Here is a 26624-nt window from a genome sequence, read left to right on the forward strand (position 1 = left end):
TTTTTGTATACTTGTGGGTGTGTTGGAATAATTAATAGTAACACATACTCCATATCATATAAAATGGTGATAAATTATCAAATTTCATACAATAACAGCTACTAGCCATAGTTAGGAATAATTAATTTCGAAGACTACTCTAGCATATGCTTTGTAATCGACTGGAGAGCAACTATCCTATCAAATATGCAGTTAAAGAAACTAGTTCAATAGTCGCCATAACTTAACCTAGCTTCATCTTTTTGTCTCACCAGAAACGCACGCTTCCTCCGGCAATCTGAAGCTTAAACAGAACATTGCCTGCGGACAACAAAGTCGACACCCTTCAAAATGCAACTCTAACGAAAATAGTCGCAAGATTTTTTCGAAGAATGTACCTTGTTGGGAGCAACATCTCTGACTCTGTGAAATATGGGATTGTGTATACGGGCACCCAATATAGCCTCCGCCTCCTAAGGGAGGAAAAAAAAACCCAATCTTTTTTAGATGGGACGAAGGCATGAAAAAGACAAATGGCAGGAAATTGAATGAAATGGAATATAGTTCTTGGCGTGATACGTACCCATACTATCAAATTCTCTGTCTCATTTGATCGAATGAAGCAATAGCAGTGGATCCAGGGGAGAGAGCCTTTCCAGTGATCTTTGTTGACGAGACCATTGAAGATATCTGCAAGTGCATAATCGTGTTCTTAAGTTTATCTTCTTTAACTTCTCCATGAATAACTCATTAGTTGTTAAAGGAAGTAGTAGGATAGAATCCCGAATAAAGAAGAGAAAGGCCATAATGGACTGACTTGTCAAGTAGACAGAAAAAAATGAAAATTATTCAAGTCTTTTCAATTCAATAAGACAGCCCTTTTAACGGCAACCCACAGCCAAATATAAATGATATATTATGCCGTATACAAGATAGTATTAGCAACCATAAAAGATTTATCGATTCAAGGTTAAATAATATCTTGGATATAATCTTGATTCTCAGCCAATTACCATGAGAACTAAATATAATATATATACATATATATATATATATTGGGTAGTTCTATGTCATTCCAAATTCCATTCAACAATCAACAAGCATACCATCATTCGCGAAAGCCTTAACAAGTGATCAAAGTTAGATTAAAAACTGATTTCGCTACTTTGATGAAAGAATGGATGAATGGGCAGACAGAGACAGAAAATACAGAAAAATGAGAAAATTACCAAGAAACTGTAAAGCAGAGGCTGGTAAATTCATTATGATATGATCGACATGCTCCCATGGCTTTGCTGTGAATGGCTGAGACCCTCTTACACCCTTATTTAGGATTCTTTTCTTCTTCTCAGGCACACAATGGCTGCCATTGTTAGAAGTTTCTTCTGAAGCAGACATTGCAGAGCCACACATATAGCATTAGGTCAAGAAGAATTAAATTGAAATATCACTTGAATTCAAACTTAGAAAATGTCGACTCCCACCTTCAAATATAGTTTCAGAGTGCCTTTTTACGGCTGTTAGCGTTTCATCCTTTTCCTTTTGTTGTCCACTAGTTTCATAATCCGACACGTTCACCTTAGGAATTTCTTGCACAGCTCCTTCACAATAAATTTTTTCTGACCTTTCTTCTGTGTTAGAATGTGTCTTCTCTTTTTCGGAAGACGACTTCCAGATTTCAGTATCAGAATCCAGACAAGCTTCACTTGAAGGCCGCACCATCAGTGACAAAATAAATTGTCGTGCATCCAAATTGTATGCACGGACTAGGTTAGAGACTTTGTTTCTTTCGGCATTAATCTTCAAATAATGTACGCTATCAGGATTTAAATCATTCCCATAAACTTGGCACCCTTTTTGCGCTGCTGGAATAGCAAATGGACCAATGCCCGCAAACATATCACAAACAGTATCCCCAACCTCAAACTTCGAAACTAGCCTTAGATGTTCGTGTTCCAATCTAGAATTCCAATACACCAAGCTGTAATCAAGTCTGAAAATTGCTCCATATTGTCTCACCTCCGTAACCATGTTACTCTCTCCTGCTAATATTTCAAATTTTGGCACGCGGAACTCATTGGTTATTGCCCCAACTTTGTTGACAACTGTCTTGATTCGCGGATAATTTTTCTGTAAGGTAGCAAAATGATCATATTAAAGGCAGGACTATCGAGACTTACAAACAATTGAAATAACATAATTCAAATTAAACGAGAAACTATATGATAATATCTACTTTAACAAGGTTCCCATGAAGAGGCAGAGCATCAAAATAACTTTTTTCTATCTATAAGAATATGCAGGTAACAAATCTCTCATGTAAACTAATGTGTATTCACAATAATAGCTAACGAAGAGTTAAACCTTACCAAAAGTATCAAACGAGTTTGGATGCGTTTATACCTCAAATTTAAGTAGGACGTAGCAAGGATTTAAATTTTAAAGGGAAACTATTTTCAAGAATAAAAATTGACAGCCAAAAAAATAAGTAGCTGGAAATAAACATACATCATAGATAACTTTTGCTATAACATCCTTATAAGCGAGAAGTTCATCTGCAATATTCAAGTGGGCAATATGACCTGCACAAAAACCAAGTAACATAATCAGTGCCTCGAACCAGTCATGGAGAATCTGTAAGAGTTCACGTTGCAAGTTTTGCAACACCCAATCATAAAGAAATCCATTAACCGAAAAGGTGCCACTAGGAAATGAGTGCGTAGATAATATATTCAAGAAATATGTGAGCAATAAAAATTTAGAAATATTGATTGTGAGCTTTAGAATGGAAGATGAAGTACATCTAAGATACTTAACTATAGTTTCAAATGATGAAGGTACTTCAATGCCAGGAGGTAGAATTTGCTTCAATACATGTTCTGTAAATCAGAAATAAATTTGATATCAGCAGAAGATACAACCAAAGTCGAATTCAATACTTCAATAACTCACATAGATACACAGCCATCATATCACATAAAATCGACATAAGAAAACCTATGACACATAACAACCAACAAGTGTCCTCCAATTCCATAGAACTAACGAAATTCCACACAAATAATATCAGGTCCAGTACTGTATAAATCTTTTTTTTAAAAAAGGCAAGTACTTGAACAAACCTTCAATTTAGAAAGTCCAACCAATGAGAGGAAACAAAAACAGTGAGTATTATAACAAACAATTTTATAAGAACAAAATCGCAAAGCAGATAAGTAGCAGGTAGCCTCATTTACATTTTGTTCAGAGAAAACAAATCACATGAGTCCTAGAACTGCATAAAGAGGATGAGAAGTACCTGCACTCCAATATGAATAGTCCAGTGTCAATGAATATGGAACTACTTCCATCTCAAAGAGTTCTTTCAATTCATCCACTTTATGTCGGGGAATTTCAGATAAATCTATCAGCATTATTCAACAAATGATTACTAACAAACACAACAGTAATCTTCAAATCATAATCAAAAGAACAATTCCATCCACCATATAATATTATCAGTATTAGCTGGAAGAAAGGGATTAACAATAATGTAAACCTGGATTTTGGATTTTCTCGGATAATATCAAGTAACGATTCTTAACAGAAGTTGGATCCTCTGTTATCGGTTTGATCCGCGGCCTGTCCAGCAAATATCTTCATAGTAAACAGCGAAATGCGAATCGCGTTAGAATAAAAGCAATAGTAACTACAATAAGAAGACGAAGAAGAAGATATATGCAACTATCGATAGATTACCCATTAAAGATTCGTGTAGCGTGTTTGCAATGCTCACGAGGTATTCGAAGTGCCAACAAATTTAACTTCACGTCGAACTTCCTCTCGTCCCAAACTTCAACCATGATAACACTGGATCAATGTTAGGTGTTGATGAGTAAAGGAAGACTCCGACTCGCAGCGGTTATCAGCGGAAGCGGTGGTGCTCTGCCAGAAATTAGGTTTTCGGCCGCCAGTCTCCGATGGAAGTTATAAAAAATTCCCTCCACTGGTTTCCACTGTTCTTTGCCCCATAACACAAATTAGAAAAATTAGCACTGACCGCATTCGGTTCAGAAATCAGAACCGCCTGCTAGCCGGTTTTCGAACTGGCGGTTACGGTTCCAACCTAAACCGAATCGAAACAGTCGTCCGACGGTTGGGTTCGGTTTGTGATTTTGCAAAACCGTGAACCGGCGGTTCGGTTTGTGATTTGAGGTGGGGGAGGGGGAAAGGAGGAGAAAAGAACTGAGGAAAAAGAAGAAAGAGAGAACCTGGTGGCTGGTGCGGGCTGTGGATGTTAAATCACAATGTATTTTATTATAATAATAATAATAATAATAATAATATATTAATAATTAAAATTATTATATATTATTAAATTATTACAAAATTAAAAATAAAAATAAAATAATATTAATAAAGATAAAAAAATTATTAATAGATAGAAAAAAATAATATAATAGTATTATTTTATATAATTATATTTAAATTTTGTAAATTTTATTATATAGTTATATTTTATTTAAATTATATTATCTAATACGAGTATAATGTATTTTTTATATTATAATTATTTAATCGATTATTCTTTATATATAATTTTTACATAATGAATAAATAATATCTATATAAATAAAATCAAAATTAAAATTAATTATTTTAAATAAAATTTAAATTAAAAAAAAACTAGAAAATAAAAAATATTAGAATTAGTTGGGTGTGTTTATCTGAGAGTTTGGATTTTGGATTGAGATTTGAATAGTAAAAAATTTGAATTTGAATAGTTGTATGATGTGATATAAATATGTATCGATGTGATGTTTTAAATGTAAAATTGATTTTTAGTATAATATAAAAATAAAAAATTTAATGTATTAATTTGATTTTTTGAGAGGGAAAAAATTTGTGTGAATAGTAAAAATCCACGCAAATCCTTCAAACAAAATCACCCTTAGTAGATGACGCGGATTTTAAATACATTTAAATTAATCAGTAATGCAGGAAAAGTCACAGTGGACAATTACCGGAAAAATGAAGGACTAAACTGCAACTGTTCACATCATATGTTTACAGGGGAAACTTGCCACAAAAAACTTATGCATCAGAACAGAAGACACAAAAGAGCAAAGTTCATATCCTCTTCTCTGCTTCTGAAACATATATAAAAACATTCCTAAAAATTGCTACAATCCAATCTGGAAAATGTGTAGCAAAAACTACAGTAGCCATAACAGGAGGAAATCAAACTTATCCAAGATCGAAAATCGACAAAAAAATAAAAAAACATAAAAATCTACAGCATAGGAACTCGGTTCCAAGAGAGATAGGTTGTATCTCCCAAAGGCCTGCAAGAAAGATCGAAACAACGATTTTTTAGCTATTTAAAGAGGAGATTCATTCGCTGCGACAAAATGGTTGTATTATATTGGCCAAACCGATATCAGTAAGAGAATGTAAGAATTCCAAGACAAGAGTGAATATGATGTCGGGATTTGATTAAGCCTACCGAGATCAATGTTATTTGTTAAGAAAAAAAGGTGACAATGTTCGATGCAAAATCATGAAGGGGAACTTATTGCTCAAAAAGATCACATTGGCATAGTTGTCAATCTCGAAAAGTGATATATATATATATATATCAGTCGAGAATCATAAAATCATAAAATGTATAGTGGAAACTTAAAAATTATACCTATAGGTGCAAAATTACAAGCAAAAAGCATATAAAATATCTGTTATACATTAATCTTGTAAGTATTCAAATATGTAGAGTCTTATGCTAAACAAAACAAAATATCGAAATACATCATGATAGATTGTTATATAAGAAAATAAACAATCATTGTAGCTTTGATAAATAGATAATCAAATTTAATCAGATTCAAAATCTAATCTATAATTTTACTCTTTTCACTATTGTTGTTTATTTAGAATAGTGGTTATATATATCCTTTCTCTACATTAGAATTTTCCCGAAAACATATATGCATAAACGACCTGCAATGGAGCGGTCCATAGAACTGCTATCGCACACTATTGACTTCTATGCATATGTGTTATCGATAAACTTACTATAGAACATAAAATGGCGTAAAATGTAACATGGAAGAATCGAGAATTTAGCATTCTGTACTTAGTTACCTGGGAATGGCGATATAGAGAAGTATGAAAACTATAGCAAGGCAGAGGCTCGTTCCGCCAACAGTCATGTACATTTTCCCAAGGAAGTCGTTCTTTCCACCGACCCAGGATGCAGTAGAAATCACTAATGTCTTTTTTCCGTCATAAGAATAAGTGTTGTAGTTGTTTTGAATTTCCACAGTGATCTTTTCATCAGCTTCAAGATCGGTTTCAATCTTGCCGTATAATTTTCTGAATGTTGGCAATGCAGAAGTCCGCATCCAAACAATAAGATCTTCTTGCTCACTCAGCTGTCAAAAACAACAGAAAAGATAAATAATCGAAAACAATAATCATCGGTTACCAACACATTAGAACAAAAGTGAGTGAGTTTATATACTGACAGGTATCTTTTCATCGAGTTTTGCACCACCGATAAGGTCGCCACTTTGGAAATTCTTCGGGTAGACATGGGAACCGAATTTCTTTTTTCTCTCACCCGGCCAGGAAAGGTCCTTCTTGTTGATTGTTAGGGAGCTGTTCTGCTTCGAGAACACATAAGTGTCGTTGAATAAACTCCAAGCAACGAGCCCACAAGGAACAATGGGTTCATTATTTTTTGTTACACCTTCAGGTGCGCAGATCCCTGTATCATGTTCGTATTTTGGCTCCCGAATCTGACGATCACTTCTACTCTTCACATATCTAAACCAAATCACGACACAGCCGATAGAAATGTGCAGTTAAGTTTGCTCCTTAACACGAACAAAATAATATCAAAAAAGAAACTTTGGGAAGTATAGATTATAGTACCAACCGGCGATGATTTTGATAGAAATTGTCTAGCTGATAATACACGTAAACAGGACGCTGCATCCTCTTTGGAATCTATCAATTTCAGTTTGAGACCAAGACATTTATACAGAGATAAACAGAGATGTTCGAAAAAGGATCAATATTGAAAGAAATGAAAGGGATTTTAGAGATTACGATGAGAGTTCTGTAGCAAGTTTTATTAACTTTTCCATCACGGATGAATCTAGTCCTATCTTCTAATGAATTTAAATACTCCTGAGGGACACAAAGCTCATCGTAACGATCTATAAGCTCAACCACCTGTGCACAAAATTCCTTGCAATGAGAATGTTTCCACCATTTCATATATTAAATAATTCGAGAGCACAAAAATTGCATAACATTCAATGCTGAATTCTATAGCAAACCATTGCCAATTTTTTCTATGAAACAAATATGTCGGATACTTAATAGAGTAGAAAGAAGCATAAAGATTATTAGAACATTACATTTTCGGATGCCGACAAGGTGGAAAGACCAATTGGAATGAAGACTATAGCAAGAACGATGAGAATTCCTATAACCTGATAAAGATGAAAAAGGCACAACACAAATCAATCAATGACTCTTCAGGGGACTTTCATCGAACACGAGAGAATCAACATTTTTGTAGCAATGATTAAGCAACACGTACCATTCCAGGCGTTAAAATTGGCTTACAACCAGGAAGTTCTTGCTGAGTAAACCTAGAATCTATCAGATTATTCACAAAATTTCCTAATAAGTGCCATTTTCTAATGCAGAAAGAATAAACGAACAATCCAATTGTAGAACACTCAATAATATTGGGAAAAAAAAATGTAAATATATACACGGAGGCCTCTTGGACGTCCTCGAAGATCCTCGTGAGGATTCATCTAAACCGCTCATTGTGAACTCCTCCTACGGACGAACAATCACTTCACGAATGATCTCCCTGGAGAAAAAATATATAAATAAATAAACAATCAATCGAATGAAATGAAATGAGGAATCGTACAAATCATAGAGGAAACATATGGAATTTCCACCTTAATCTGCAGATTCCGGGGAACAACAATCGAAACAGCTATTTTATCGACTCCATTAATTACCCTCAAATTTCCATTTTCCCCTGATTCACAATGCTGTTCATGATATACCTTTTTTTCTGTAATCAAGGACGGTGATTGAGATAGAAATTTGTGAAATTAGTCTTGAATGAACAAATGAATCGGTAGAGAATGAAGGTGAGGAAGCATCGACGAACCTGTGAAGATGATTTCTTCCATGGGGAATGGATTCCTGTAATCGGAAGAAATGGCGTCCGAATATCGGTTGGATTGTCGGATAATATTTTGTGGTCGATATGAGTTATGGTAATTAGTAATAAATTTTCCTTATTTATCATTAAAACAAATAAATAAATAGGTTAACTTTCAATAAATATTCTATTAATAATTATTAAATAAGATAATATTTATTTGAATATTGTATATATATTATTGTTAAATACAATACGTTGCCCATTAGGCTCGGAACCGCCGGTTTGTCCATTTTCGAACAGACAGTTATATTTCAAAAGAAATGATTGCTTATAATACTTCTAATCAATTAGTTTATTTTCTCTTTGTGTGCTTGTGTATAATTTAATGTAAGCTTGACAAAATCTGTTACCTACTTTATAAAAAAATCTATAAGCGATGAGGTGTTTATTGATCAGGTTCATCCAACTGTTATAAGCAATATGATCTTTTAACTTTTAATGTTTAAATTATAAATCTAATTATTGGGACAAAGTGTCAGGAGAATTCGTTATAAGTTCTCGAAAATATAATTATTTTACTATACAATTTAAGGTCATACTTGTATACATAGATTTCTGTAAGTTAAATTTCATTCAATTGATTATGATTTTCTTACAAGTGATAGTGTATATAAAGGAGCACTAATGAATTTATTGTTCATTTAACTTTTTGAGGGTTAATTCTGCATATGGACTATAATTTTGCATAGATTTCATTGACTTTTGGTTAAATTTGATTTTGTATTAAGAATTAAAGAAATTGAAAATTATTGCAAAATTTTCATATTATTCATTCAATTTAAGCGTGTGTTTCAAGATAGGATAAAATTGAAATTTCACATCAAGAAGAATTTTGGGTAAAAAAAAAACAAGAAATTGAAGTCATATTCTGCAAAGGGCTGCACAACAGTTTTACATCAAGAAAGGGTTTTACATTAAGAAAGGAGAAAGAAATCAAAGACTTGTCTTGGCAAGAAAGCGCACGCGACGGCTTCAACGATCAAAACGCTATGCAACACTTCTTCATCTTCTTTCAAGTAGACATTAATTGTTTTTTTATTCTTAGCTATCGATGTTTAGTGGCTAAATTCTTATTTTAGTCTAAGGTTGGATTGATTTTTTGGATTATGGATCCGTGAGTTAGTTTTGCTGTTAAATTGAATATTTCGAATAATTGATATTTGTTCGATTTTTGCATATCGTGTTTACAGTCATTAGATGTGATTTATTATTGTAGTCATGTTTTAAGTCTGTCGATTAATTGTGAACTAATTGAATAACTACATCCGTAATTGTGTAATTATTGATAGAATATTAATTAGGTTAATGCACTTAACCTAAAAATTGCATTATGGAATAAGAAATTTTTTAACTCTCGTTGAAAGTCATCCATTTTAATGAAATAGTGAACTAAAGAAACATAATCACAGTCTATGTGAATCGATCATATTTTCATTATTCTACAACTGATTAAGAAATAAGTTATTATTTTATTGACAGTTCACACTTTATCAAGTATGCATATGGAATGCAAAAACTTCAAGCTGTATCGGACGACATAGATATAATAATATTAAAATTTATATTATTTAATAATTTTTTAAGAAAAAAAAAACTTTTTAAAAACATTCATCATTTATTTTTTCTTGTCAATTTGCAGAGAATGATGTGAAATCAATAACTTTTTGTTGAAGATGAAATTTTTGTAGTAGCCTATAAAGAAGAAGTTAGCATTTAAGAAAAAAATAAATAGTATTAACGTTGTCTCATGTTATGAATGTTATTCAAACTGAACTTATCTTAGAAACAAGTGATATTTTTCATACAATGTACTTTTATCACCATATCTTCTGACTATTAAGGGTTTTTTTTTTTTTTTGCACTGTTATTTATTAATTTTTATTTTTACATTAATCTCAACATATTATTTTTATAGTGATTGTCTTTCCGGATAATCTTTATCTACGATAACTGCTTATGCATTAGTTGCATATTACACAATTAATCTTAGAATATGAAACTATGATATAAAAAATTCATGCACATGTCTTCATCATGCCGAGAATTGCCGCTTAACAATTCGCAATGTTGTTCTTCATAGGTACGTAAAATTGTTTGTTGTTTGTTTTTTTCGGAATTGGTTTCATTAAGGGATATTAATGTGATTCTCAATGTGAATTGACTTATATTTTTTAGAAAATTTTGGAAATTCTTAAATCATGGTTATTAGGTTGCAAAATATTGTATTGTATGTGATTAATCTTCATATTGTCTTTATTGTTGTTTTTATACTTTACTTTTATTTTTATTTGGCAATTCTTTAATTCTCATCTATCTCAGAATATTTGTTGCTAGCTTATGGTGAACAACACGGTTTACTTCTATGATGCACTGGGATTGATGGAGTGACGTCAGTGTCTAATTATATAATTTTAGTGGTGAGAGTTATGTGTAGAATCACATTTTCTATTGTGTATATTTTGGCAAGTTGTTGTTTTCAATTATGATTTAATAAAAGTGGTATATTTTGACACCTCCAATTCATTATGTCAATTATTTATTATTATTGTTGTTGTTGTTATAGTAGTAGTACGATGAAGCTAAAATTATAATATTGAGTTGAATTTAACTTTTTAAGATTTATTGGCATAAAAGATTTTAAGATACACAAAGTCACGTATGTATCTCGTGTATTCTGATAAAATATATTACTAGATCATGAATAAAGTCTAATTAAGAATAATTACTATTTTTTTTTTATATATATAGCTAGTTTGGATATTAAGAATTATAAAAATATACCGAGCCCTAAATGCATTTTTGTGTGTATTGACGGTGCTCAATTCCAAGCATGTGTGTTTGTTTGGAGGTTTGGATTTTGAGTTAGGATTTAAATAGTAAAAATTTTGAATTTGAATAATTGTATGATGTGATATAAATAGGTGTTGATACGATATTTTGAATGTAAAATTGATTTTTAGTATAATATAAAAAATTAAAAATAGGTGTTTGATTTGATATTTTTGAGGAAAAAAATTGGATAAATAGTGTAAATCTAATCCAATTCCCCGAACAAACACACTACAGAGGAAGTGCCAAGTGCAACATATTTCCATACTTGTTGGAGGCTTTCCATATGGAATTGGTTGGCGGTGTACGTGAAAATTTATTATTATTATTATTATTATTATTATTATTATTATTATTTTACATTTTCTGTTGTTTAATTCATGTGTATGTCTGCCTTACTTCTGTTTTACTTGTGATTACTTAAATGACCTTATGCAATTGGTTAAATTAGGCTTATAGATTTAGTGGCCATTGTCAACAACATAGATTTTCTTAAATAATTTGATTGTGGATTTTGGTTGTGAGTTTAGTGTTAAATTTGAAGTTGAGAATAGTAGAATTTTAAATTAAAATAATTGTTTGAGATAATATTAATAAATATTGTTGCATGATATTTTACCTATTAAATTAATGTTTAATATAATGTTAAAAAATATTATATATATATAATTTTAAAAAAATTACTGTATAGTTGAAATTTGGGTGAAACTCAACGTATTGGCTTGGTTCACCCAACTTAATTTGTAGGTTGCGATTCCCAAAATTAATATTAAAAATATAAAAGGTAAACTATTTTTTTAAGTCTAGTAACTGGACCTCTTTATCATTTTAGTCCCGTAAGTAGAGCTGTCGCAAACTAGTCCCATAAATGAAAAATTTTCGTTGTTTTAGTCCTCCGGCGCCGGAGATGCCAGCGTGGCTCGCCGGATGTGATGTGTCCGCCAGGTGTCCCACCAAGTCAGCGACACATGGCGGACACGTGAATTTTTTTTAATTTTTAATTTTTATTTTTTTTAATTTGATCAAATAATAAAAATAAAAGAAATACAAATAAAATTTAAAATAAATTAAATATAAGTTTTAAAAAATAATTAAAAATAAAAATAATAATAAAAAAATCCACGTGTCCGCCAGGTCAGCGACACCTGGCGGACACGTCACCTCCGGCGAGCCACGCGGGCATCTCCGGCGCCGGAGGACTAAAACAGCGAAATTTTTCCACTTATGAGACTAGTTTGCGACATGCTCCACTTACGATTACGGAACTAAAATGATAAATGGTTCAGTTACGGGACTAAAAAAACAGTTTATCCAAATATAAAATATTTTGTATAGAAAACAAAAAGTAAAAAAAAATTCAAATACTCATTAAAAAAAATTCAAATATTCAAGCTTAAAATTATACTACATATTTTATATTTTTAACAAGTACCATATATTAAAAATTAATTCATTCAAAAATATTGGGTGAACAGAGTCATTATTAACCTCTTAAATTACGTTAAATATGTTTGTTTGAAGATTTTATTTTATTTTTTGGAAAATCATAATTCAATTAATTATTTTTTTTAAAAAAATATTAAATTAAATTTTTATTTTTTATATTATGTTAAAATTTAATTTAAATTAAAAAATATCGCAGTAATATATATATTTATATCAATCAAATAATTATTCAAATTAAAAATTTTACTATTTAAAATTTAAATAAAAACTCAAACACACACCTCCATTGGATGGAATTGGATTCTCCCGAGATCATGGAGGAATATATATAATATATAATATATACATATGTTTATATATATTATCTCTATATATGCAAAGAATATACCATTCGAGAGTTCAATACCATTTAACTTTAGCAATCACTCGAATATCTTTATACTTTAAAATGATCGTTCCGCCGTATATTTGAAAATATATAATTATAGTTATAGTAATAATTTTATTTGGAAAATTCATACTTCCTCCGCCCCGAAACTAAATATCAATTTGCTTTTTGCACGTAATTTTAGAAATATTAGTATTATATTGAAATATAGTTGATATAAAGTAGAAATAACTAAAATAACCTTATTAGTATGTGTGATATAAAGGTAATGACATTTGTGTAATATATTGTAAGTTGTAAGGGAATTTGTAATGTTAAGTAGATAGCACAGTTACTAAAAAAAAATTGATACTTTGTTATGAAACGGACTAAAATGGAAAAATAAATACTTTGTTATGGGACGGAAGGAGTATTATTCTTAGTATTTGTTTGTCTGAAGGTTTGGATTTTGTGTTGAGATTTGAATAGTACAAATTTTGAATTAGAATAATTATATGATGTGTTATAAATATGTGTTGATGTGATATTTTGGATGTAAATTAGTTTTGGAAAAAAATCATTTTTGGTCCCAATATAACCAAAATTCATCAATTTTGGTCTCAATATAAAAATTTTATCAATTTTGATCTCAATATAACAAAAACTCATCATTTTTGTCGCAATATAACCAAAACTTATCATTATTGGTCTCAATATAAGATTTTTATCAATTTTAGTCCCAATATAACCAAAACTCATCATTTTTTGTCCCAATATAATCAAACTTTATCTTTTTTTGTCCTACCGTCAACAAATCGATGGAAAATGTTGACGTGGACTTGCAAGATTGTGCAATTTCTTCAAATATAAATATAATGTTTGATTTCTTTTCACGTCAGCATTTTTCGTCAGTTTGTTGACAGTGTGAGACCAAAAAAGATAAGGTTCGATTATATTGGAACAAAAAATAATGCGTTTTGGTTATATTGAGACTAAAATTGATGAATTTTGATTATATTGAGACTAAAATTGATACAAATTTTATATTGTAACAAAAATAATAAGTTTTGATTATATTGAGACCAAAATTAAAAAAATTTTATATTTGGATCAAAATTGATGAACTTTAATTATATTGGGACCACATACAATTTTTTTCCAATAAAATATTATTAGTATTATTTTTTAATTTATTACAAAATTTAGAAACCCTTTAAAATGTAACGAAAATAATAATAATAATACTAATAATAATAGTTGGATCAGAAAGAATACTTACGCAAGCATGATAATAATAATAATAATAATATTTTTAGTTGGATCAGAAAGAATACTTACGCAAGCATGAAGCTGTCTCCGACCCAATTGATTCCTTGTTGCAATCAATCAATTATTTCATTTGTGCCCACCACACCCTTTGACTTTATTCTATTTTTGTTCTAAGAATCTCTACATTAATTATGAATACTAATTACTACGTGCATCGTCATCTATCACAATTCACACCACCGATTTGTTTATTTTTAATCTTTACATAAATTTTTATTACTTGGATTCTGTATTTTTTTTTTTCTTATATAATATAATATTCTCTGTCATGTTCTAATGCACCTCAATAAATTTAAAATTAATACTTCATTTATCTTATAATAAAGTATGTATTTATTTTTATTTTTAATTCGTTTCATAACAAAATATTTATTTTTTTTAGTAACTGTACTATCTGCTTAACATTACAAATACCCTTACAACTTACAATATATTACACAAATATCATTACATTTGTTTCACACATACTAATAAGGTTATTTTAGTCATTTTTACTTTATTCCTACTCTATCTCAATATAATAATAATATTTCTAAAACTACTTGCAAAAAGCAAATAGTTATTTACTTATGGGACAGATAGAATATTATTTTATTAATTATTAAAAATATGTAAGAGGTTTTAATATTTTGATATTAGTATATGATCACTTCTATTAAAAAAATATATTTTACTAAGACATACGAAAATATTAAAAAAAATAATTTTAGTTGACACGAGAGAATATCCAATGCTATTTAAATAAACATTTAAAAATCTTAGATGCTATTTGTACCCCGAGTAGTATAATAATAATAATAATAAACCCATGAGTTCATGTTTTTTTTTTAAAAAAAAAAAAAAAAATTGGATTGTTTCTCTCTCTTTATAGTATATAAAGGGAGTGAGGAAGTTGCCAACCAATTTATAGAAATGCAATATGATACTATCGAATTTATTTTCATTTGGCCGGGAGACTTGTCCGGGACTGGAATTGGAGTCAGACTAGCTACTGCTTCTCCTTCACCGCAGTGAGTTTTGCTCCATATCCAGTCCTGGTTAATTCTCCCGCTGCCATTTCCGGCTTTCATTCTTCTTGTTAGAACCGAATCTTAGAATGGTAACAAGCTTTTGCATTTGAGAATAATAAAACTTTGAATTAAATACATATTTGATTTAATACAAATAAATATTTGATACAATATTTTAAATAAATTTTAAAATGTAATATTAAATAATTAAAAAAAAAAATTGATTTGTTTAGATTGTGTTTTCTAAACGTGACTAAGCTTACCATATATGACAGGTGATCTGAGCCGTCGGGTGTTTGAACCCATGACTTCACGGTAACAAGTCCAACCCCTACACCACTAGACAATCCCTTACGGGACTGTTTAGGTTGTGTTTTTGGAAGGAGAGAGGAGGAATTGGGGGAATAAATTATGGAGTACATGTTTTTCCATAAGACAGTTTTTTTTTTTTTTGTTTGGTTTATTTGATTTCAATTTTTTTGCAATATAATTATTATGATTGTCTATGATTTTTTTTTCTTCCACAAAATTTTATATTTAAATAATTGTTTTGAAAAAATTAATTTTATTTTTATTTTTATTTTTCTATATACTTGTTTATATTTAGGTATTTATTAATTTTAAATTAGAAGAATCAATAAAACTATTTCTAATGTATAGATTATTTTTCATAGTTTTGTAATAACCAGCGGTCACAACCCGAAAATATGCATTGAGCTAGATAAATCACGATCGAACCTAATACCTTACAAACTAAACTCGAGACAAGACACACTAGAACTATGTATAATAAATAACCTAGATGCGTCCTCCTACACCACTAGTCATTCTTTACAAACATTAATTCACATGTTTTGTCTTGTTTGAATGTTCATCAAATAACATTTATATATATATATATATATTGTGGACTTATTTCTCATCGATAATATAAAACAATATCATTCAATAAAGATTGTTGATATTATTTTATTAGTTAATATATATAAATATATAAAATTTAAATATAAAATTTTAATAAACTGGATTGGGCAGATACGGCTCGACCTTTATGGGTTCGGAACAGATCGAAAATCTTCGGACATATTTGGAGGTTTAGGCACGTTTATTTTTTATCAAATTCGAATCGAATTTTCTTACACAATCTATTTTTGCCGGGTCTAGTTTGGTTGATGGACAGGACCTTCTATCTAAATGGAGTTTCAGATTTATGTGTTTGTTTGGAGGATTGGAATTACAATCCATTATTCATCCCATTTTTTCCTCCCCTCCCCCTCCCCCAAAATATCAAATCAAACACCTATTTTTCATTTTTTATATTATACTAAAAATTAATTTTACATTCAAAACATCACATCAATACCTATTTATATCCGACTATTCAAATTCAAAATTTTTACTATTCAAATCTCAATTTAAAATACAAACTCCCAAACAAACACACCCTTAGGATTTTTTTGTTTTTTTTTTTAAAAAGATTATTTTAACTTTCTTATTTTAATAATTTTTTTTTTTTTTTTTTTTTTTTTTTTTTTTTTTTTTTTTTTAATTATATTTCTCGTTGAATTGCACTGAGGTACCTTGGGTGGCCGTCGATGGCTTCCTTCTGTACCGTTATCCTATGGCGTCCCTCATCCAAACCCTATCCCACGCCCACTCGCAACACTTATACCACTGCTTACATCCAACAATTCCCTATTTCCAGCACTGCACCCCAAACCCGACGTTCTCTGCATTTGAGCAGCTGTGGTTCGGTACACAACTTCGATAGCCTCGCGGTATTTTCAGCAGCAAATGGAAATTGGTTGCAAGCGGAGACAGGTCCTTTCGAGAAATACAACGACGATGACTTCGTGGTGGTGAATTTCTACCGGTTTGTGTTTATCGAAAACCCCGCGGAAGAGGTTTCCAAACACCTCTCCTTCGTGGAGACGGAGGTATCATCGTTCTTAGCACAATTTCTTCGGAAATTTCGCCTAAATATTAATCTTAACTAGAAATCACAAATTTCGATTGCTTCTTGCTGAAATCGAAACTGTAGTGGAATTAATTGTTTCTGGTGATTTTTCCCCCTTCTTTGGTTCATATGAGAGTGAGAGGGCATAATTAGTTGCTGATTTGCATTGTGAAACCTGCGTATTGTTTAATTCAGAATTGCTCGAGATGGATATGGCGTCAGTTCTTAACTGCTATATTGTTTTCGATGCTCGATTTAGGATCTTGATTTACATGGCCGAATCTACTTGAATGAGCAAGGAATTAATGCACAGGTATTCACCTATTTCAATAGCTTCCATGGTTGTACCAATCCTGCTTTCTTAGTTTGTTTTCACAAAATTTGCCTAATTTTGTTGCACCTCCACAATTATGGCATTTACAATGGCTGTCGTGGCGATGAAGCCGAGTTTGTTATAAATATGTCAATCTATTCTCGGATGATGCTGTCTCCCTTTGTGCAGTACAGTGGACCGTCAAAAGATGCCTTAAAATATGTTGGATGGCTGAAGACAGACGACCGGTTTTCGGACATATTGGTTCAGGTCTCTCCAGCTATAAATGGTCACGCTTTCCCGAAACTGAAGCTGCGATATAAGCCATCGCTTGTACAGGCAAGGAACGAATTAATAAATACTCTATCAAGAACTGAATTGATTAAATTGTATAACACAAGGAATTTTTAACGTGAAAATTTTAAGTGTTCCAATTGAATTTAGATTGTATAGTTAGTTACCATCATTGTGCTGTTTTATGGTCTGCAGTTGGAAGAGGGCATTTCACATCTCCCTTTGCTCGACCCGTTGATGCGAGCTACACCTCTCACACCATCTGATTGGAGGAGCAGGCTGGAGGCGCGTTATAAGATTGATGATTTGTTAGATACAAAGGAGACAGATTGCATTCTACTCGATGTCAGAAATGGTACAAACCTGTTAAACCAATTGGCTGTATATTGTTGTTCGAATCTGTTTGTTTGTGTTATTTTTCATTCATGTTACGCATTTTTAAGTTTGGTAGGATCACATATACTTGAGCATTTGCGTGGCTTTTTATTTTCTATTTTTAATTTATCATTGTTTTCGAGGCGTTTCTTGCTGTTGTAACTTAAAATTAGACCAAGTGAGAGGACGACTCTAAGCAATCTGATTCTGTGCTATTCGTAATGAAATTCAATTCATCAAATGGACAAGAAACAATGAAATTATTTCCTCATATTATTGTTTCATTGTCATATATCTTTGTATCGTGTAAATCTTCGTTTACAATTAACACTCTACTTATGTTTAGCTTGTCTGCAACTTATTCGATCAGGTTATGAATGGGATATAGGCCACTTCCAGGGGGCTCAGCGTCCTAATGTAGATTGCTTTCGGAGCACTTCATTTGGCAGGTCGGAGCCAGAGGCAAGGCCAACTTCTTACATATCGTAACATCCATCGTTTTATTTGTCTGTTCTCGTCAATATTCTCTTCGTGCAGATACCTATAAACATTAATGCCCTGATCTACCTCCAGGTCGAAATCTCAGATCCTTTAGCTGCTGTTGATAGAGAAAAAACAGATATACTGATGTATTGTACCGGTGGAATACGCTGCGATGTATATTCTACAATTCTTAGGTCTTTCTCACCCCTACTTCTGTTGCATTTCCCAGTTTCCCTTCTTAGATATTGTGCTAATGTTTGATTAGTTCTTGCGCAGACAACAGGGGTTCAAAAGATTGTATTCTCTGGAGGGAGGAGTTTCTCATTATCTCGAGAGCGAAGGTTGCACGGGATGGGTCGGGAATCTGTTTGTTTTCGATTCCCGTCTTTCTCTACCGCCTTCGACCTACAAGCCGGATGACTTTTCTGAGACAAGCAGAAACCAAAACATCCCCCATTCCTTCGCCAAATGTTACGTATGTGGCTCCCTAGTTTCTGAGCTCAGGCATCGCAATTGCGCGAATCTTGATTGCAACCTGCTGTTCTTGTAAGTTTGTTCGGGGGTTCGGATTTTGTGTTTGAGTTTTGAGTAGTAAAATTTTGCATTAAAATAATTATTTGATGTGATATTTTGAATGAAAAATTGATTCAAGAAATTAGATAATTGATTCGACGTCTTTTAAGGGGAAGATTTTCGAGGACCAGTAGAAATCCTTCAAAATCCTCCAAACAAACGCGCAATTCTTGATACATTCAAATTGCTTCTGATAATCTCTAACAGATGATCTATAGTAATAGTGAGTTTCCGATTGAAGAGTTGTCCTATGCATAAAGTCCATATATCAAAGATTGAGTCGATAAGTTGTCCCATGATGCATATATTATCTTGTCGCTTTACATGCTCTAGTTATTTGCTGGTTTTGTGGATATATGACATACTTGTTTGGTGCAGGTGCTGCTTGAGCTGTGTTGACGACTTGAGAGGATGCTGCTGCATTGCATGCACATCTGCTGCAAGGCTAAGGCCTGTGCTGACCGAGCACCGGAGATACCAGAAATGGCATGTCTATCGAGATATTGAGCTGCAGGGTAGGCCAAAAACTTAAAAATCCCGGGGATTATTGTTTTGGAAGTTCACGTAGAAAGCTGGCTGGCAAATCGATCGAAAAGGTAGAGACTTTGGGCATGTCTGGTCTTTGAGCTCAGTTATTCCCTGAAAATAAGAACACATTCAAGATAAGACCGAGATCGAAAAGATTGAAAAAAATCATTCGATCACAGCCATGGATTAAGGGTATTTTTTATTTAGCTTTTTTGTTTTAATGCTCGAGTCTATATTCTAAGATGAAGGATTTGAGAACCTCGAATGAATCAGGTTTTGTATGTACTGTACTAAGTAAGGGTTCTTGGTTAATATGTATCGTTTCTCCTCCTGATTGTGCACTGTAGTTTCAATTTTAGAATATGTGAGGTTATCTTTTGCTGATTTGAAACGAAGTGTTATTTGCCTTTTTGTTTATAGGAGTATTTAATGTGTTGTTTTACTAACAAAATACTGCTAATCAAGTTGTCACGGCGCCTTTTTGTGGCGCGGCGCCTGTGGACCGCCATGACGACAATATGGCGATCACGGTGTACGCTTATAAAACTTATATATACATATTATATCTTATATAAAGTTAATGTTTATAATTAATTTTATAGTAACAAGTTAAAAAAATACAAAATAACTAACAAATAAAATTAATAAATGATTTAAAAATTAAAATAATAACTGTAAAATAAATAATAAATAATAATGTAATGTACTAAATAATAATATTATAAAAATAAAAATAGCCCTAAGCAGATAACAAAATAGAGTAAAGTAGAGCTGTTGCGCCATGGAATGAAGCAGTTGTACTCAATGGACAACCATGGCTAGAACGGGAGAGAGTAGAGGAGAGCGGGGGAAAGAAAGAGAATGACAAGTTAAATTCAATCGAGTTCAAGATTTACGGGTTGAGGTCGATACGGTTTGGGGGCTAGGCTGAAGATTTACAAGGCTCTGGACTAGCCTGCCTAGTGCCATGGCATTGCCGTGGCGTTGTTGAGGCATCGCCACTGCATCGCTAAGGCCGACCCTAGCCACTTTGTTTAATATGGCGATGCGAGGAGTCTTGGCGCTCTCCAAAAAGCGCTAGGATGCCATGGCGACGCCATTACAACAGTGCTGCTAATATATTTTTATTGAAAACTATAGAGACAAATAGTGTTATTTTCAAATTGAAGTTACAGCTAAACAAACTCTCATGGGTCTATTTTCTAATATGTGTGCAAGTTTTTGGATCATGAATAGGAGTTTATTTGATGTTAATTTACACCCTTAATGAAGTAAAACATGTGCAATTTCTATATAAAATATAATTTTAATAATAATAAAAAAGTTATTATGGTTTTATTTAAATAGAATTTTTTTAAGGTTTTTGGAATTATGGATGTTCGAAAAAAAAAATAAAATTATATTTGATTTAATATTTTATGAAAAAAAAATAATATCAAATGAGTGAAAGTGTATTTGTCTAAACAAATCCTAAATAAACAGCTATTATTTCATTATTATGTGATTGACCGTTAAAGAAGTGGCTGATATTCCAGGGGCAAGGAACTCCTTTTAAACTTAGCCTAAACGTTAATATATAACATCTCAAAAATACTAACGAAATGAACCAACCCAAACAAATGGAGGGAATGCCATAAATCGGAAATCAAGCCAGCAATGGTCGCTCGTTTCTTCGCCTGCGACAGCAATCAATGAAACTCTGGATGCTTGGAGCTGCAATAATCATAGTCTCACGCCACTCGGAACATGCCACTTCGTTGGCAGAGGCTATTGAGCAGACAACAATGGCGGTTCCGCTCCAATCGAGTGTTCTCAATAATCTCGCCGGAAGCCTCGCCGGAGTTGCGCGCTTCCAACAGAAAGATCACCGAATTCGTCCGAAACGGCCGGCTCCAAGACGCCAGAGTACTGTTCGATTCACTGCCTCACAGAAACACCGTCACCTGGAATTCAATGCTCACCGCGTACGTCCGGCGAAGGGAGATCGCGAAAGCGCGGAAACTGTTCGACGAAATGCCTGAAAGGGATATCGTGTCGTGGAATCTGATGATTTCGGCGTATGTATCGTGTCGGGGGAGCAAGTATTTGGAGGAAGCCCGACACCTGTTCGACGAAATGCCTGAAAGGGATTTTGCATCCTGGAACACTTTGATTAGCGGTTTTGCCAACAATGGAAGAATGGACGATGCACTGAGGCTGTTCGACTGTATGCCTGAAAAGAATGTCATCTCCTGGAACGCAATGATCACAGGTTTCCTCAACAATGGCGATGTTAAGAGAGGCTATGACTTCTTCACAAGAATGCCTAGTCGGGATGCCGCGTCGCTCTGCGCTCTCGTGTCGGGGTTGATTCAGAACGGCGAATTGGATGAGGCAGAAAATTTGTTGTTTAAATATGCGAAGATGGGGAATAAAGAGGGCATAGTGTATGCTTGTAACACTTTGGTTGCGGGATATGGTCGACGAGGAAGGGTGGAGGATGCTCGTCGGATTTTCGATCAGATTCCAGTCGATAGCAGCAACGTTGTGTCGTGGAATTCGATGATTATGACGTATATGAGAGTGGGCGATACGGCGTCCGCGAGGGAGTTGTTTGATCGGATGGAGGATAGAGATACGGTGACGTGGAATACGATGATTAGCGGTTATGTTCGTGCGTCGGACATGGAAGAAGCTACGAAGCTTTTTTGTAAGATGGCGACTCCGGATGCTTTCACGTGGAATTCGATGATTTCGGGGTTTGCTAAAGAGGGAAGGATGGACATCGCGTTCGATTTTTTCGCAAGAATGCCGTCGAAGACTCGGGTTTCTTGGAACACCGTCATCGACGGATTCGAAAAGAACGCCGATTATCGAGGAGCTATCTTAGCTTTTATCGAAATGCAGGCGGAGGGAGAGAAACCGGGGCGTCACGCTCTATGTTCCGTACTTAGCGTTTGCGCCGAACGCACGGCTCGGAGTCTCGGCGCTCAAATTCATCAAATGGCGACGAAATTGGTCATTTTCGACGTGCCGTTGAGCAACTCCCTCATCACAATGTACGCAAGGTGCGGGGCGATATCCGACGCAGAGACGGTATTCCGGGAGTTGAAATGTCGGGACGACGTGATCTCGTGGAACGCTATGATCGGAGGGTATGCGTCTCACGGCTACGCAAAGGAGGCGTTACAACTCTTCGAAGCGATGAAGTCGCGCAAAGTGACCCCGACTCACGTCACGTTTGTATCGATTTTGAGCGCATGCGCTCGCGGAGGTTTGGTGGAGGAGGGGCGATTGTATTTTCGATCGATGGCGCGCGATTTCGGAATCGAGCCAAGAGTCGAGCATTATGCGTCACTCGTAGACGTTGTCGGTAGGTACGGGAAGGTCGAGGAGGCAATGGGTATAATCGAGTCGATGCCGGTTGAGCCCGGCAAGGCGGTTTGGGGTGCGTTGATGGGCGCGTGTCGGGTGCATGGAAATGTGGAGCTCGCGAGAACCGCCGCCGATAAGATGATGAGGCTCGAGCCGGGAAGCTCGGGGCCTTACGTCTTTTTGTACAATATGTATGCCGACGCCGGAAGATGGGACGACGCGCTAGAAATAAAGGCGAGAATGGCGACGAACGATATTAGGAAGGAACGGAGCTTTAGTCGGGTCGACTCCGGCGGGTTGTGAGGTTTTCCGGCGCGGCGAGTTTGATCGGACGGTATAAGAAATATGTTGAATCGAATCGAACCATTGAATCGAACATGTTGGGTTAGTTATGGGTGCCGGGTCAATTTTGTGAAAGTGTAGGGGCTTTGGTTATATTAGTTAAAATAGGGGGACTGGTTTGTAATTTCGTATAAATTGAAGTATTTATTAATTAACGAAGGATATGAGAATGAGGAGAGACGGAAGTAATCTGACGCTTTTAGCCTCCATTGTCGATTCGCCGGCGGATTCTCATTTCCGTGGCCGAGTTTCGCTGCCGGCCGCCGCTGTCCCTCGTTCTCACTGCTTCGAACTGGTTTCGATTATGAAGGTGTGGATATTCGTATTGTTGGTGTGGTAGCACGCGAGCTGTAACGTTTCTTACCCTAATTCCGACATGCATCGCGACGAGGAGAAGAAGAGGAGGAAGAATAGCGACGAACAGAGACGGTTCGAGTTCTGTGAGGTTTGCCGATTGAACCAAAACCAAGGTCGACGGCACAAATTTTTTCCGAGTCACAAAAGTTCGCTTTCGAAGTTCCTCGCGCATTTCCAATCGAAGCTCTCCGATGTCAAATTCTTCCTGAAAACGCCGATGCCTCTAAGGCCTGAGCACGCTCACCAAAACCGCCTGTGGTGCGTGTTCTGCAATTGTGACATTGAGGAGCGTGATAGCGCCTTCGCTTGGTCGGTAACTTGAGGAATTTGTCTGTTTGATCCATAGTTATGCGTATTGGAAATTGAGTTGCTTATTGCGCTGATGTTACCTTTATTCGTTTTGCGTCTGATTTTTTGTTGAGGTGTTCAGTGGCAATGCGATCAACCATTTGGCAAGCGGCGAACATTGGAAGAAACTGAAGGAGTTCATGTGGAAACATGGAGGTGGAACCGATCAAATCGATTTGTTTCGGATAACTGAGGCGGATTTCGCCAAGGTATATCTAAAAATTACAGATAATTGTTTGTAGGTGCTCTGTTTCTTCTTCGTTTTCTCTCTGGTTTTGCTAGTATTCCCAATTTGTAATAATTATGACTTATTGTTAATTGCTTCCTGTAGTCTAGGTAAACTTCTAGAATATAACATCATGAAATAGGTCTCTGATGTAAATGAACAAACATTGCATCTCTAAGCTTGTTTTGAGTATGAGTTGAGGACAGTGTATGTTATTCTGATTTACTATAATGATGAAGAGCAATAGTGCATAAGGATGATCCCAATTGTAATGAGGTGCAAACTCATTTTAGAATTTGGTCACATTTAAAGCTCTTTAAGATATGCATTTGAAATGTTTGGGGCTTTTGCTTTTGAGGTTGAGTTAGGAATAGTAAAATTTTGTATTATAATAGTTATTTAATGTGATATAAATAAATGTTAATACTATATTTTGAATGTAAAATGATGTTTAGCATGATATAAAAATAAGTGTTTGATTTAATATTTTTTGGAGGAATAATAGAGATCTTCCAAAATCCCCCAAACAAACACACCATGATTCTTGAGGTTTTAGGTATGGTGTTTTTAGACAGGTCTGTTGCTATAAATTATTATGCTCTTGATCGATGCAATTTCTTTTCATTTTGTGTGCTGGTTTATAGGACGTCGTTTTACATAATGTTTTTTATTTGGCATCTTCTGGTGATGTGTGTCTTAGTAACCTTTAATACTAAGCTGCTGTTATTTCTTTCTGTTGCAGTGGGAGAGAAAGTGCAGCTTGTTGAAGAAAGAAACTGCCAAAGGGGTATCCATTGGACCTGTCGTTGGACCGTCAAAAAATATCCACAAAGAACCGAATGATGAAAATGTTGATAGTTTTCGTAATAGTAGTGTTGAATCTTTTAATTCGCACATTGCAAATGATGTTGTGCCTTTACATAGCTATACGAATGAGGGAATTCAGGTATCCACATCTTCTGTATCTATGGCTGGCCCATCTTTACGCGACATGTCTGCAGCAATACAAGTGGGAAATCTACGGGGCTTTAATTCACCAGGTTTCATCTCCGTAACTATATGTTTTTACCTATCTACAAACATGGCATTATTTCCGTGTTCTAGTTAACTTGCTAATTCTGTTATTCCTTGCATGCCACATAGGTGTTCTTGCTACCAACGGTTCATCATATGATTATCCTAATAATGGATCTGTAAGTTCGGTTATTCGCCTAACCTATTAGATCCCGACTGTTCTTCTTTTCTCCCTTTGCCTTGTCCGCGGATTTTGCAGACATTTATTCAGTTTCTTGTAGTCGCAATCTTTGTTATTCTTTGTTTCCGTATATATTTCTCGAGCAGGCCCTCTTAGGCGAAAGAAGCAGTAATGGACAAAGCATATCTCCAGGTAATATGTTAGTTTTTCACTTCTCTGCTTACCTGTTTAATGTTTCGAGCAACTTCAAAGATTTATTCTTATTGTTTGCACGAGCACGCGGTTTCTATCCTTTTTATTTTGTACAGGTTTGGTGCATTTGACGCAAATTTCAAATCGAAATCCAACTGAAGGAAACGTTCACACCGGAGCTCCCCCTCCTTGGTTCGATGCAACAAATGGAAATCAGCTTGATCTTGCAGGGAATCAAGAACCCGGAAACCTAGTCTCTTCTAAAGCGAGGAAGGCTTCGAATTTAAACATGAAACGAGTTGGGGCTGCTTGGGCGGAGAAAAGAAGACGAGAGATGGAGTTGGAAAAGAAAGGTGAACTTGTCGGCAACAATTTTGACGCCAACTGGCTCCCTAATTTCGGTAGAGTATGGCAAACTGGCACGAGAAAAGAATCTAGGAAAGAATTCCGGATGGAGAATAAAGCTTCTCTACAAGCAGATAATCAGTCTGAGACTCCCGTCCGATTACAGCCCTACGTCAGCAAGCGAATGGTAAATCATTTAATATATCATCATCCTCTTCTCATTTTAATCAAAAGATTGTTTGCTCTTCCCCACTTGCAGCGCGGTGATACAACCAATCTGTTACCTGATAATTCATCGTTGAAGGATGCAATCGACGAATAAGCTAGCGTACCCACGGTGACCTTCTCATCCCTTCTTTATAGTTCTGCATTTTATGGCCTATATATGTGTGCTTTTGGTTGTTCGATCCATCAAATTTGTAGCTCACTCTTGGGTTATGTCGGCTTTGACTTCGTGCAGTTTGTTATAGATCTACATCTTGGCTTTACATTGGTTTTTTTGAAAGATGCATAAGGGAATGAAATGTTAGTATGATTTTAGTG

The 26624-nt window shown here is 34.2% G+C and overlaps 5 protein-coding genes across 6 annotated transcripts; 3 read left to right on the forward strand and 2 right to left on the reverse strand.

Annotated features, from left to right (window-relative positions):
* Positions 1-31: 31 nt before the first annotated feature.
* On the reverse strand, positions 32-3990 carry LOC127252788 (tRNA (guanine(37)-N1)-methyltransferase 2). Its single transcript, XM_051277106.1, has 10 exons — positions 3718-3990; positions 3518-3615; positions 3278-3382; positions 2796-2858; positions 2488-2561; positions 1464-2109; positions 1209-1364; positions 563-669; positions 378-452; positions 32-300 (listed from the first exon to the last, which is right to left on the reverse strand). The coding sequence occupies exons 1-10, from the start codon at positions 3819-3821 to the stop codon at positions 235-237; spliced, it is 1494 nt and encodes a 497-aa protein (XP_051133063.1). The 5' UTR covers positions 3822-3990; the 3' UTR covers positions 32-234.
* Positions 3991-4924: 934 nt separating this feature from the next.
* LOC127252764 (ALA-interacting subunit 1-like) lies at positions 4925-8292 on the reverse strand. Of its 2 annotated transcripts, none has more exons than XM_051277069.1 (10): positions 8162-8292; positions 7944-8062; positions 7746-7849; positions 7568-7626; positions 7383-7457; positions 7069-7194; positions 6896-6966; positions 6483-6783; positions 6100-6389; positions 4925-5303 (listed from the first exon to the last, which is right to left on the reverse strand). In XM_051277069.1, the coding sequence occupies exons 3-10, from the start codon at positions 7801-7803 to the stop codon at positions 5252-5254; spliced, it is 1032 nt and encodes a 343-aa protein (XP_051133026.1). In that variant the 5' UTR covers positions 7804-7849; positions 7944-8062; positions 8162-8292; the 3' UTR covers positions 4925-5251. The 2 variants fall into 2 exon arrangements, with proteins under 2 accessions (XP_051133026.1, XP_051133027.1); XM_051277070.1 differs by having other exon boundaries at positions 8007-8062; positions 8162-8258.
* Positions 8293-16753: 8461 nt separating this feature from the next.
* Positions 16754-20113, forward strand: LOC127253062 (rhodanese-like domain-containing protein 8, chloroplastic). The gene is made up of 8 exons (XM_051277483.1): positions 16754-17136; positions 17416-17469; positions 17659-17808; positions 17959-18118; positions 18509-18600; positions 18712-18815; positions 18898-19167; positions 19573-20113. Exons 1-8 carry the CDS (start codon positions 16795-16797, stop codon positions 19724-19726), a joined length of 1326 nt encoding a protein of 441 aa, XP_051133440.1. The 5' UTR covers positions 16754-16794; the 3' UTR covers positions 19727-20113.
* A 1194-nt stretch (positions 20114-21307) lies between these two features.
* On the forward strand, positions 21308-23379 carry LOC127253061 (pentatricopeptide repeat-containing protein At1g62260, mitochondrial). The gene has a single exon (XM_051277482.1). The coding sequence runs from the start codon at positions 21469-21471 to the stop codon at positions 23377-23379; it is 1911 nt and encodes a 636-aa protein (XP_051133439.1). The 5' UTR covers positions 21308-21468.
* Positions 23380-23563: 184 nt separating this feature from the next.
* On the forward strand, positions 23564-26569 carry LOC127253064 (TITAN-like protein). Its single transcript, XM_051277484.1, has 7 exons — positions 23564-24084; positions 24206-24332; positions 25092-25389; positions 25493-25542; positions 25691-25736; positions 25853-26268; positions 26341-26569. Exons 1-7 carry the CDS (start codon positions 23795-23797, stop codon positions 26401-26403), a joined length of 1290 nt encoding a protein of 429 aa, XP_051133441.1. The 5' UTR covers positions 23564-23794; the 3' UTR covers positions 26404-26569.
* Positions 26570-26624: the final 55 nt, after the last annotated feature.

The sequence above is a fragment of the Andrographis paniculata genome, unplaced genomic scaffold, assembly GCF_009805555.1.
Source record: "Andrographis paniculata isolate CXL003 unplaced genomic scaffold, ASM980555v1 Contig49END, whole genome shotgun sequence".
Taxonomy (NCBI): domain Eukaryota; kingdom Viridiplantae; phylum Streptophyta; class Magnoliopsida; order Lamiales; family Acanthaceae; genus Andrographis; species Andrographis paniculata.

Excerpts from the sequence above, each read along its gene's own strand:
- LOC127252788 (XM_051277106.1), bottom strand. The coding sequence starts at position 3,821 with ATGGTTGAAGTTTGGGACGAGAGGAAGTTCGACGTGAAGTTAAATTTG. Across the intron at positions 2,562-2,795 it reads TTCATCATTTGAAACTATAG|GTCATATTGCCCACTTGAAT; the intron begins TTAAGTATCTTA and ends GTTTTTGTGCAG. Across the intron at positions 453-562 it reads CAGAGAATTTGATAGTATGG|GAGGCGGAGGCTATATTGGG; the intron begins GTACGTATCACG and ends TTCCTCCCTTAG.
- LOC127253061 (XM_051277482.1), top strand. The coding sequence starts at position 21,469 with ATGCCACTTCGTTGGCAGAGGCTATTGAGCAGACAACAATGGCGGTTC.
- LOC127253062 (XM_051277483.1), top strand. The coding sequence starts at position 16,795 with ATGGCTTCCTTCTGTACCGTTATCCTATGGCGTCCCTCATCCAAACCC. Across the intron at positions 18,119-18,508 it reads TCTACTCGATGTCAGAAATG|GTTATGAATGGGATATAGGC; the intron begins GTACAAACCTGT and ends TTATTCGATCAG. Across the intron at positions 18,601-18,711 it reads TTGGCAGGTCGGAGCCAGAG|GTCGAAATCTCAGATCCTTT; the intron begins GCAAGGCCAACT and ends ATCTACCTCCAG.
- LOC127253064 (XM_051277484.1), top strand. The coding sequence starts at position 23,795 with ATGCATCGCGACGAGGAGAAGAAGAGGAGGAAGAATAGCGACGAACAG. Across the intron at positions 24,333-25,091 it reads CTGAGGCGGATTTCGCCAAG|TGGGAGAGAAAGTGCAGCTT; the intron begins GTATATCTAAAA and ends TTTCTGTTGCAG. Across the intron at positions 25,543-25,690 it reads ATTATCCTAATAATGGATCT|GCCCTCTTAGGCGAAAGAAG; the intron begins GTAAGTTCGGTT and ends TTTCTCGAGCAG.
- LOC127252764 (XM_051277069.1), bottom strand. The coding sequence starts at position 7,803 with ATGAGCGGTTTAGATGAATCCTCACGAGGATCTTCGAGGACGTCCAAG. Across the intron at positions 7,627-7,745 it reads GACGTCCAAGAGGCCTCCGT|ATTCTAGGTTTACTCAGCAA; the intron begins GTATATATTTAC and ends ATAATCTGATAG. Across the intron at positions 5,304-6,099 it reads CTCTATATCGCCATTCCCAG|GCCTTTGGGAGATACAACCT; the intron begins GTAACTAAGTAC and ends TCTTTCTTGCAG.